The sequence below is a fragment of the Amblyomma maculatum genome, chromosome 1 (genome assembly GCF_055883805.1).
Source record: "Amblyomma maculatum isolate TAMU_Amacu chromosome 1, ASM5588380v1, whole genome shotgun sequence".
NCBI classification, from domain to species: Eukaryota; Metazoa; Arthropoda; class Arachnida; order Ixodida; family Ixodidae; genus Amblyomma; species Amblyomma maculatum.
Genome location: NC_139344.1, coordinates 84,925,229 through 84,937,238, shown reverse-complemented (window position 1 = coordinate 84,937,238; position 12,010 = coordinate 84,925,229). Strand labels below are relative to the sequence as shown.

Below are 12,010 nucleotides of genomic sequence, written 5' to 3'. Positions count from 1 at the left end.
TTATTGCCAGGCATCCGATTTTATTTCTCTGTACGGATCCCAGAATACACACCAATATTTACGGCTGAATTGCCTGCAATTGGTATGGTCCTACGAAAAGTTCCTTATAATATTACATAATCATACTCTCCGACTGCCTGTCAGTGTTAGCAGCGCTGGAAAACCCGAATAACGTCTTTTGAGGCAATTCCTTATGTTTTTCCTTGCCTTGCATGTACAACTGCGTTTTCAGTTTGTTCTGCTTCACTGCGGCATTACTTCAAATATAATCGCCAATTTCTTGGCGAATTCAGCTCTCAATCATCCTGTTGCAAGTGTTGTACCTAATATTATTTTGTTAAATATATCCCGTTTTGAAAGGCTTCAAATACTGCACTCCTTGAGCCATGAGCCACTCCTTGCGACTGCGGACTTCGAAATTTTAAATTTTCATTGGAATATCCGTTATTGCAGCTCGAGGCAATTTGAGGTCTCCGTGACGCTCTTGCGTTACAAAATTCCTTGCCTCAGTCCTTATTTATGACGCTCTGGATTCACGCCGTCGAATCTTTGTGCTTCATGCTAGGACGGGGAAACTATAGAACATTATATCATCTCCTCCAGGAGGTATGCTCCTCAAAAAAAGATAAACATTGTTGATGGTTTAGCTTGATTAAACCTAGTGTTTAAGCGAAAGCTTCATTAATAATGGTTACATGCGGTAAAGCTCTTTATTCACAGAAGTCGGTCAAATGGAGCAAGAAGATTCGGAAGACGCCTAGAAGAAGAAGGGCGCATGTGCATTTGTGGCTTGCGGCCAGCACGGTGACCTTGGCTTTACATGGCGAAGTCATAATCTCGAAGTTCCTCTTGGTCGCTTAGGGCTACAGTTTACAATTACTGTTCTCCTCTCCATTTTGTGCAACCGTCAAAGGGCATGACGTAAAACCCGCGTGTGAGCTACTCCATAGCTAAAATATTGCGACCGGAAGATTTGTTTGCTATAGCTTCTCTGTCTTTATGATACAAGTTTTATTTCCATTTTTTACTTTTTATTTTTCTCCTTTATTGATTACTATTCCTACCACCTTAAAAAAATCCCAATTCTTTAACAACAATATTTCCTAATAATTAAATTATATGTGATACAGTCTAATTCGGGATCATGTATTCAATTCTTGCACATACACTGAACCCTAGCCAGTCCCCAACTATGGGTATGTGCCATATCAACAGGCGAGAACGAGAAGAGGAAGAAGAGCTGCGCTGGTACCTCGCGCTGTCCGGACTGCGCGTGTTCGTGTTCCGTGACGAAGACGACTGCAGGGGACTCCCTGGGGTGGCAAGCTCCAAGGAATGCGTTTCCAGCTGAAGCCTGGAAGGGCTACTTCCTATGGTTGGTGCCAAGCCCGTTGGATGCCGTCCTACTTGCCACATGTCCGGTGGGCCGGCATGGTACCCTGATGTATTTCCTATTCTACACGCTGGTACGCCTGGAGACATTCCTCGAGTCGGTAGCTGGACTGACTCCTGCTGCTACCACCTGGATGCTACCTTCCACCACAAACAGCTGTCGTTGCAAGTCGGCCTTCCCCTCAACTTCCACGCCCGCTCGCTCGGGTACCAGTTTGCGGTCGCATTTGGACACATTCTCGAGGTGCTGATCAAGAGGAAGGCGCTCTTTGTCGGACTCCTCTCCCACCTAAAGATCACCGCCGTACTCACGGGTGAAACGGTGAGCGACAATGCCACAACGCCCGGCTGTGATACGGCAGCTGACCATGCCAATTTGCAGAGCTGCCTCACCCTCGGCTACCAGTACGTTCATCGCTGTGCGAACGGGTCCTTCTCCCGTGACGACCTCATCCTCAAGCTGCTCATCCCATACCGTTCTCTTGTAGAACTCATGACTGGACGACTCTCATAGCACTGCGCCGACGGGACCCTGGTCTGCTATGCCCCGGCTGAAACCTCCTGCCCCTACCTGCACGCCCTGCCGCTGGAATCGCATCATCATTCTACCAAGAAAATACTGCCAAAATAGTGTGTTCACGCCTTAACAGCGACACTGCGCATCACCTTGACGTCCTAGGCCAGACGGTGTTCATATCAAAGCTATCATTCGACGGGCTCATGCGGAAGGCTTCAGCAGCAGCGGAGAACGACGCTGTCAGCATTGGAGCAGGCACTCAGCTCTTGGCTTCCCAGGTTTCATCATTGCGGCTGCTGTGGATGGTGAGACTAAAGCTTCTAGAAAGGTAAACGGTCTGGAATTCCTAGGTGCCGTCGCGGAGTGTAGAAAAAGCACGCCTAGAGTTCAAGTCGTCGTGATGAGCATTGCGACCTGAGCGAAGCAGGGAGACATCACGAAGTGCGGTGGGTCGGGCTGGACGGAGTGAAGTGCATTGGCTCGAAGGCTGCATCGCGAACATAATCTTTGGGACCGAGGTTTTTTCTAGGCTTTCATTTTTTGCGGGTTTTTATTTTTTTTTTAATTGATCAGCTCTCTCATTATGACCGCCCGTTCAAAGGATACGGCCTCATCGGCACCGCCAAACTACATCGAACATCAGTACGTCGCCGTTGTGCTGATCACGCGGACGCTGGACGCTTGCTACACCCTCCGCACCCCGCCAACGCAGTGAAAACGCCAAATGTCATCTGCGGAAGCTGCCTAGCGTGTTCATTACACCTGCCAAGCCATTATGGATGCTGTGCAGGCCTACTTCAAAAACCAAATGTTGCCGCAGCTCAATGCCGAAGTTCCTATGTGCGGGTCGTTGAGAGACGCCAACGCAGACTCAGCTTGCACTCGTCGCGAGACGACATCCTGGAAACAGCCGTGTTCAGCTTCATCCGCGAAGGAATGCGTGTTGGCATGCGCGAGCTCACATTCATGGCATTCACAACCAGCCAGTTTCACGAATCCGGGACGTAGACCTACCCCGTGGGCGAAGAACACAGCGCTGCAGTGAAGATGGCCGACCAATGGGCGGCTTTGCGGCCATGCGCAACCTGATCAAGGGTATGATTCATATTCGTCAGTGCTTCCTGACTTCGTTTCGTTTGCACAGGTCGCTTGCCGAACGCACAAATGCACTGGGAGTTCATTCGAAGCTGTGGCACAGCGCTGCCTCTTCGTCTCTCAACTTGCGAGCCTCCTTTTTTCTCAAAGCCTTAGTTCGCGAGAACTTGTCCACTTTCTCTCCAATTTTTGCCTTCCAGTAGGCCTGGAAGGTCATCAGGTGGCAGTTCGCAGGTCATTCCCAGCTTTTGCGAGAACTCCAGTGCCTCCTCTGCACAGACCTGTATGTTGTCAATTATCCTTTCTTTCAGCTCAATCTCCCACTCGTACATATCGTTGAGAAGCCGATGCATGTGCTTCTTCGCCTTGAAGAGGCGATTCTCTATCGCGTCACTTCTGATGCCTATTTCTAGTGAGAGCGTCATCAACACTTCGACAAGGGCGACGTGTTGATGGCGCTCTGGCAGGAAATACGCATCGCAGGTGATGCGATAGAAAATCGCCTCTTGAAGATGTAGAAGCACGTGCTTCGGCTCCTCAACGACACGCACGAGGGGGAGATTGAGATGAAAGAAAGGATAATTGACAACACACAGGTCTGTGCAGAAGAGACACTGGTACTCTCGTAAAAGTTGGTAATGATGTGCGAACTGCCGCCTTAGGACCTGCGAGTCCTTGGCAGGGACGCGAAAATTCGAGAGACAGTGGAGGAGTTTTCGCAAATTCAGTCTTTGAAGAAGGAGGTGGCTCGCAAATTGAGAGCCGGAGTCGCAGACTGCACCGCAGTTTGGCAAGACGATGTCGGTAGTGAGGTGATCCTTGACTTGTTGACACAAAGCCTTCACGCCTTCCCAGCAAGCTTCGGAGGAGTCCGTCCTCGGAACATTTTGTGCCTGAACATTAAAATAACGGCACCTCAACTGTCCCAGGCACGTCCAAGGCAGACACAAAAGCGTACGAGCTTAAAGCATGTTGGAAGCACAAGCCCAAAAATTGCATCCTTCGGATAACAGGACACGCGCAGCGAATTATTCACTGCAATGGTTCAAGGTGTCTGTGCAACGGAAGTGTAGTCGGTGTGGTCTAATCTTCCGCTGGATGCTATTCCAGGACTTTCCCAACGCCGGTTTGAATTGACGATGCATCACTGCTTCTGCTCGCCGATTCTTGCTGTCTGGTGATTACAGTGGCAGGCCTTCAGTAATCTGGATAGCGCCCGCAACTTAATCGGTGTTGTCACTTCTGCAAAGACGCCCCAGTGCGGACGATTTTTTGTGCACCTGGACTCGCTGACCCGAGTACGCTTTTCGCAGCTGCAATTTTGATACGTCTACTAATGGCACTCATAATAAAGAGTTTGTTTATCGTGACTATTAGCGTCTTTAGTCGACAAGCCACTTTCTCAAGGAAGCTTGTGGATCTCCCAGCACATTATCGGTGTAATTGATGTGCTACATAAAGATAGTGCGCGATCCTGGCGGAAACAAATTTATGAGGATGCTCAGCTCTAGGAGTGAACTGAGATATATTTGCTTACTATACGCCCTGCCGCTGTGACTCGGTGGTTAAGGTACCTGCAGAACCCAAGGGTGTTGCGGGATCGAATCGCGGTCGTGGCGGCCGCTTTTCGATGGAGGCGATGTAGACCCTCCACTACGGCGGCCCTCGTAGCCTGAGCTTTGGGACGTTAAACCCCATAAATCAACAAACTGTTGCTAACTATACGGTTCGAGTCGTCGCATAACCCCCCCCCCCCCCCCCCCTGAACTAACGCACATAACGGACGTTACGCAGTGGCCGAGTAGCGCGCTGTTCGGACAACATAAGAGGCAGCGATTCGAGTCCCGTTCAACTATTTTTCTTTTCTTTTCGATGCAACTGCTTTTCTTCTCAGAACCATGCGTAAAGCTAGTTTAATGGCATAATTCCGATCTCTCGACGGCACGGTTAGCAGCGGCAGCCACTGGAGTCACAGACCCCACCCACACATGCCCCTTTTATATTTCTCCATAAAGTTTTTCAGTCAGTCAATAGGGTCCTGCAACATCATCTTTTTCCTGACTGGTTGTATGCCAGCGAGTTAAATGGCGATTCCGGCGTTGAAGTGCCTCTGAACGCAACTTAAGGTAATACACACCCACTGAAGGCGGGAAATAATTAAGGAAATAAGTACGGATTTAAATATTGTGATCGTTGGAATACGCCAGCATTCGATGTCGCCTTCTGGCTTGTTCGCGATTGGTTTTACGACTACTGATAACCAAAAACATTACATAATGCAACCTAAAAGGTAACACACCCTTATGGGATATGTTATTAGCATATTTTATTGTTGTGAATTGTAAAAAGTAAAAAAAAAAAAAGAAAAACACGTACAAAGTGAACTCGAACCGCGGTTCTGGCGTTCGAAAACGCAGCGTTAATGATGGAACTTTTGTTTTTCAACATGTAGTTGTTCGTTGCGCCACAGACGCGATGCGATAATCAAACTTTAACTGGCGTAATTCTGTTCTCTCAACGGTAGGGTCGTCTGAGCAGCATCACCTGGCGAAAAATAGCAGAAATATTGCCAAGACAAATAAATGCACTGAGACAATAAACAACGTTATTAAAAAAAAAACGCCTTTAAATCCCGCCATTCACGTCGCATGATCATAGTATTGTGCCCGCACAGTATTTGGCGATCCAGAACGGCTTTCAGGCATGCAGACATTCATGCGAGGAAAAGAAGCCAGTATTTTTGAGAATCCGTTCCTAGCGTTATTGAAGCGCTGCTGCACAAGCGCAAATTTTAATGGATCACGCAGCCCGAGCTGGCGTGGTTTTTAATACATGTTGTGCGATTATCGCGTAATAGTTTGTGTGTGTGTAAAATCAGAGTTTGAAGTTGGCAATAAAGAAAAGAAAAAATACCTTCTATGGAGCAATGGATTAACACTACTTATCTCAGCTTTGAATGATATGTTCGAATCATTTGAGTGCAATTTTTTCTAATTTTTGTTTTACAATTCACGACATTCAAATAAATTACTAACATCTTTCCTGGGGTGTGTTCCCCTGTAGGTGGATAAATTGGTGGATAAATAACAGGGCGGGGACGCATGGAAGCTAAATCGAAGTTATACCAGGGTATTTAAATATAACCCACGTCTAAAAGTAAAGTCGTTATAGTTGAAGAGTTATCTAAGTTAAAATCATAAAAAAGAAAGGTTAAGCATGATGATGACTTTCACCTCCCTGTTTCAAAGGGGATGCTTTTAACATCCATCCATCCATCCATCCGTCCGTCCGTCCGTCCGTCCGTCCGTCCGTCCGTCCGTCCATCCATCCATCCATCCATCCATCCATCCATCCGTCCGTCCGTCCGTCCGTCCGTCCGTCCGTCCGTCCGTCCATCCATCCATCCATCCATCCATCCATCCATCCATCCATCCATCCATCCATCCATCCATCCATCCATCCATCCATCCATCCATCCATCCGTCCGTCCGTCCGTCCATCCGTCCGTCCGTCCGTCCATCCGTCCGTCCGTCAGTCCGTCCATCCACCCATCCAACCAACCGATTAGGAAACCGAATCATTCGGTTGAATGGCGCCAAGGCTCTGATGACCTATGAGTAATTGGATAATGACTTCATCACTGTTGTACTTTGAGATCGTTGTGGTGTGCTTGAATTATCCACGCTAGTTCGTCTGCCTGTGACGTCACATCGTCGTCGTCGGAAAGTGAACATTTTTGACAGCCACCGGCTTTTTCAATGACCGAGGCCATTACATTTTCGCATTAAACGACCCGAGGGACCAGCAGGTGCACTATATCCCATGCACTCTCGATGGCCAGCACTAAGTCAGTGGTTAAGGTGAAATATTGCGCGCGGCTCAGTGCATCAAGAAATATTTAAGAAATGCAACGAAACAGCTGACCTAAGACATTCTGTTAACATCAGAGTCCCTTGTCAGAGCCTTCGAAAGTCACTACCCGGCGCACTTTGCACAAAACGCAGCAACAAATATTCGGTTCATCCGGGCTTAGTCGAATATGATTTCAATGTTCGTTGTACCCCAGGTGATCTGAAAAATCGAGTCTCCTATCGAAGATTCGGAGGCTCTCCAACTTACCCGGACGACGAGTGGCCCAGAAATTTGTATGGCAGTAGAGGCACTTTGCTAAAGGACCCTTGCATGCGTAGAAAGGTTGCACGCGCTCTATTGGTATCTGTACCCCCGCTGCGTCTTAACCACGTGTTTTAATCAATGAGACATAAAAATAAGTATTCTCGGCTTCATTCCTGTTCCCATATATGACAACTAAAACATGCCGCATAAATCATTAATCTTCCTTCGCCAGGTGATTCACTGTTTTCAAGTGCATAGAACGCAGATGTATGGAAGTCGGCGTCGACTACTTCTCTAATTCGTACCACTTCGCATGTCAGCATGGTCATTCTGGCTTTAGTGGTTTGATTTAACCGAAGGCCCATGCCATGACCTTTGCTTGCTCATGCGTCCACCATGACGTCGCTCTTCTTGTATAGCGTGTTTGTGTTTGCGCTGTTCACAGGATGTTTCACCAACAAGCCTGCCAATACGTTTTGATGACCTTTGCCAACAAACGAAGGAGAGCCAGTCAATCGATTTCCTACGAAATAGAGGCCACAAGTCTCACACAGGGTTCTTTGTAATGACGTAACAGCCGACGTCCCTTATAGCGTTCGAAGTGGGGCCAAATGATGACAGCCTTTCTATATGCAATTTTCCTCGTGAAGAAATTGCGGGTCTAAACGTTTCGACACTCGGTGTGCGTAGTACATTGACTCTGAGTCCGAGTTCCGGGAAGATAATAAAAGATGTAATAGGCTCCAGCGCTCCTCTCTATCAATCGCTTATTGTACCAAAGTAGGAAGTTCTAATGATTGGTTCTTACTCCATAAAAAAAAAAAAAACACTCAGAGAGAAGACAGCAATGATTGCTACGAACGAAATTGGGAAGGGGCCTTTGTCCTAGCATCGGGAGTAGCCAGACTGGTGATGGTGACATACAACCACTTGACTGAAAAAAAAAAAAGAAAACGAAAACGCATCTCATAATGGTGTCAAAGTGGGCGGAACATATAGCTGGAATACTACGCACTTAGGATGCCTGTTACATGCACTTCTACTTCAAGGCGGGCAAAGTGAAAATGACCGCGTGCTGATGTTTTGCAACGTGGCCTTTATTTCAGTGAATTTCACTGCGGCATTGCAAACACGCCTTTTTTTTTTCTTTTTCTTGTTTTTTTTTTTCTTTTTTGTAAAAGCCGAAGTCGCGCTTTAGAATATTGAAACAGTGGCATGGAATTGTTCGGCTTTATCGTGTGAATACTCATACGATCGCCGCCTTAAAATCATTGTCGTTTTTCCTTGCGTTCTCTTCTTCGACTCACAGCTTGCAAAGCCGCGCTGGTGCTACTCCTGGCCACCGTCGTCTATGGCGCGACCATTGGTAATGCCAACGACACCGAACTTACAGTGAGTGCGCTTCAAAAACTATATTTTTTCACTTGTGCGCTTGCCCGATGAGACGGCTTTTGAGTAGTTATTGCGATAACTCTAAACGAGGAACTCAATAACGCTGAAGAGTGCGCTTCACTGGAGTTTATGACGGTATAACTCTGCTCAAAAGCTGACGTAACAGACTGTATGTTATTGCAGCCACCATGAACGCATCTGTGAGTAGAATGCATGTGTCTAGAACATTTACAGTAACAACGCTACCGTCTTCATGCTGTAGGTTGGTCTCGTGGCCAATACTCGGTGCTGCTTTATGGTTGGTTGTGAGACAAAAGCTTCAACAGCAGGTAGCCAAGTGATATGACTTTTTTATTGTATTCTTATATAGACTATTAAATCTCTGTATCGCTTTTACAAAATCTTCCGTACATTACAAAGTCAGTTCGTGCTCCCAGACTTTGATCCAGAGCAGTCTTGTACAGGTTACAGAAAATAAGTAACCGGCTCCAATTACTCCGTCTGAAATGTAACTGATTACAGCGGACAGTTACAGCCCCAGAAAAGTAAACGAATGATTACAGGACACTAATCTATTACTTTTGCGTTACATTTCTTTGAACATTATTGTCATAACAAAATCTCCCTGAAACTGCCATAAATTAGCCCCCGGAGCCTTTTTAGCAAAGAAGCAATTGATTACCCGTAATCTGTAAGAGAAAAATAATGATTGAGTTATACCTTTAAGGTTTCTGTTTGAAAAATGATGAATTGATTACATGATCACATGAAAATGTAATTAATTACAAGCAATCAATTACGTGCAACTCCGATCCAGAGCTACCTAACAATGTGCCTGATTACAATTACTGGCGCGTTATGTGCAGACTCCAGCAGAAGACGGCGGAGGCGTGGACGGCCGCATCAAATTGCCCGGCAAAGCAATGCGTTTCATTGGTGCCTCGGTTGAGCTTCTGGACAGCGTCCTGCCTGGAAATCTAGCAGACACCCTCAAGGTACATGCCCTGTATCGACTGGCAACATGGTCCTTCTAGTTTCGTTTAGTTTATGGGGTTTAACGCCCCAAAGCGACTCAGGCTATGAGAGACGCCGTGGTGGAGGACTCCGGAATTTTGACCACCTAGGGTTCTTTAACGTGCACTGACATCGCACAGCACACGATGACCTTTCTTTTCGCCTCCATCGGAAAGTCGCCGCCGCGGCCATGATTCAATCCCTCGTCCTTGGGCATAGGTGTCGAGCGCCCTAAGTGCACTGAGCAACTGCGGTGGCTCCATGGTCCCTCTATTGTACGACTCACAAGCTGACTCGGCCGTATTTTTTAGTCTATAACTTACATCCACCATAAGTTTCTGACCTCCCAATCCCGCGCCCCCTTTAGCAAATTTTTTCTGTTGCACGGTCGTGCAACTCGCGCCTCCTGCGTGGCTACAGCGGTGTAAATGCAGTTATAAAGCCACCATATGGCCGTAGTGTCACTACCCAACACGAGCGCGCTGAATGTATGTTTTATAGCCAGTGAATCACTGCATTTTTTTTTTCTCTTTCGACTGGCCGCCCCATATTGCCCGGCAAGGGTTCAGTGCTCAAAAGTTCGAAACTATGGATCGATGGATCTGTTTAACATATTAAATATGTGCGTGGGCGCGCGCGCGTGTGTGTGTGTGCGTGTGCGTGTGCGTGTGCGTGTGTGTGTGTGTGTGTGTGTGTGTGTGTGTGTGTGTGTGTGTGTGTGTGTGTGTGTGTGTGTGTGTGTGTGTGTGTGTGTGTGTGTGTGTGTGTGTGTGTGTGTGTGTGTGTGTGTGTGTGTGTGTGTGTGTGTGTGTGTGTGTGTGTGTGTGTGTGTGTGTGTGTGTGTGTGTGTGTGTGTGTGTGTGTGTGTGTGTGTGTGTGTGTGTGTGTGTGTGTGTGTGTGTGTGTGTGTGTGTGTGTGTGTGTGTGTGTGTGTGTGTGTGTTACAGTTAGTGACCAAATCAACTTCGTCAATTTTATGTTATAATGTCACTATTACTCGTCATATTGTAAACCTCTCTGGATCCTTGTTGCCCCAACTCTCTTCCTCTCTACCATCTTTAAGTTCCTCCTTCGTCCCTTTCATCAAGGCGAGGTTTAGGTGTTCACTGAGAAAGTGAGAAGTGAGGCATGTAACTGCGCCTTTCTTTTCTTCCCAACAGTCGTTATTATTATTATTATTATTATTATTATTATTATTATTATTATTATTATTATTATTATTATTATTATTATTATTATTATTATTATTATTATTATTATTATTATTATTATTATTATTATTATTATTATTATTATTAATACATGTCATTTAGTTATGCGCACGCGCATTGAGAACTTCTGTGCCCTTTACTTGATGAATTCACAATCCCACGACTTTCAATTCCCTAAGACGGGCAAAGCTAAAAGAAACTCAACGTTTCGCTCGCTGGCTGAATCATATGCCAGGCAACCATAGGTTATGCAGGCGCTTGGCTGAGAACCAAGAACTGTGCTGAGGCAGCCTCAGGACCACAAGCGCTGTCCAGTGCCACTTGTTTCACTATCTCGCAACCACTCTCCCGGATGCGCTCAGGTGACGGACAAGAGCAACGACAGCGCCTGCTACCCGTTGCTGGGCTGCTTCCAGTCGAGAGACCCGCTGACGGTGCCGCTCTCCTTTCCCGACTCTCCGGATAAAGTGAATACCAGCTTTCCGCTCTACTCGCGTCAGAACCGCGACTCGCCGCTGCAGCTCGACTGGCGGTCGCGGGGGCGCAACGAGAGGCTCAACCTGTTCCGCGAACACAAGCCGCTCAAGATGATCATCCACGGTTGGCACGAGAGCGGTGACAGCGAATGGGTGCAGGAAGCCAAAGACTCGCTCCTGAACCTGGTAAGTGCTCGCTCGCTAAACACACACACTCTCCTAGTTTCAGGAGGCAGCACGGCCCTGAAGCGCTGCCGCCGGTGATTGTAGGACGCCTCAGTGCAACAGCCTCAGTGGTTGTTTAGTCTGGGTGCTCTGCCACTAGAGCATGCCATAAGACCAGTTTATGACGCTGTATGAACGTTGAAGTCAGAAAAATACAGGGATGTAATAATAAAAAAAAAATTGTAAGGGTAACAGAATTTCGCACGTTGTTTTTTTTTTTTTTTTGTTTACTTGTGGCCCTGATCATTTCTTTTCTTTCTGTGTCCCGCCATAAGCGCCGCCATTACAGATAGTCAGCCCTGCAGCTACTAAACTCGATCGTTGGAGCAGAGTAGTACCAAGGTTAAGTCACCGGTGCAAGGCCGAACGTGAGCGCATGTGAAACACGTGGCACTGGAGCACCGTCAAATGATCTGACCTTTGTCTCGAGAGAGATTTCGAGATTTCGGCAGCAAATGCAGCCAGCTGGCTTTTTGTATTTATTTATACTGTAATCATATTTTCCGAATTTAGCAAAGACGTTTCTAAGGGAACATAAAAGAAAGAAGTACCCGAAAAACATGCAATTCGAA

The 12,010-nt window shown here is 46.9% G+C and overlaps 1 protein-coding gene across 2 annotated transcripts in view; it reads left to right on the top strand.

Moving 5' to 3' along the window:
- LOC146203005 (pancreatic lipase-related protein 2-like) overlaps window positions 1–12,010 on the top strand; it is a 52,717-nt gene that overhangs the window by 27,460 nt on the left and 13,247 nt on the right. For both annotated transcript variants that reach the window (XM_084588492.1, XM_084588493.1), the window contains exons 3-5: window positions 8,430–8,512; window positions 9,379–9,507; window positions 11,100–11,399. In XM_084588492.1, the coding sequence (XP_084444618.1) occupies window positions 8,430–8,512; window positions 9,379–9,507; window positions 11,100–11,399 (512 nt within the window). The remainder of the gene's footprint in view (window positions 1–8,429; window positions 8,513–9,378; window positions 9,508–11,099; window positions 11,400–12,010) is intronic.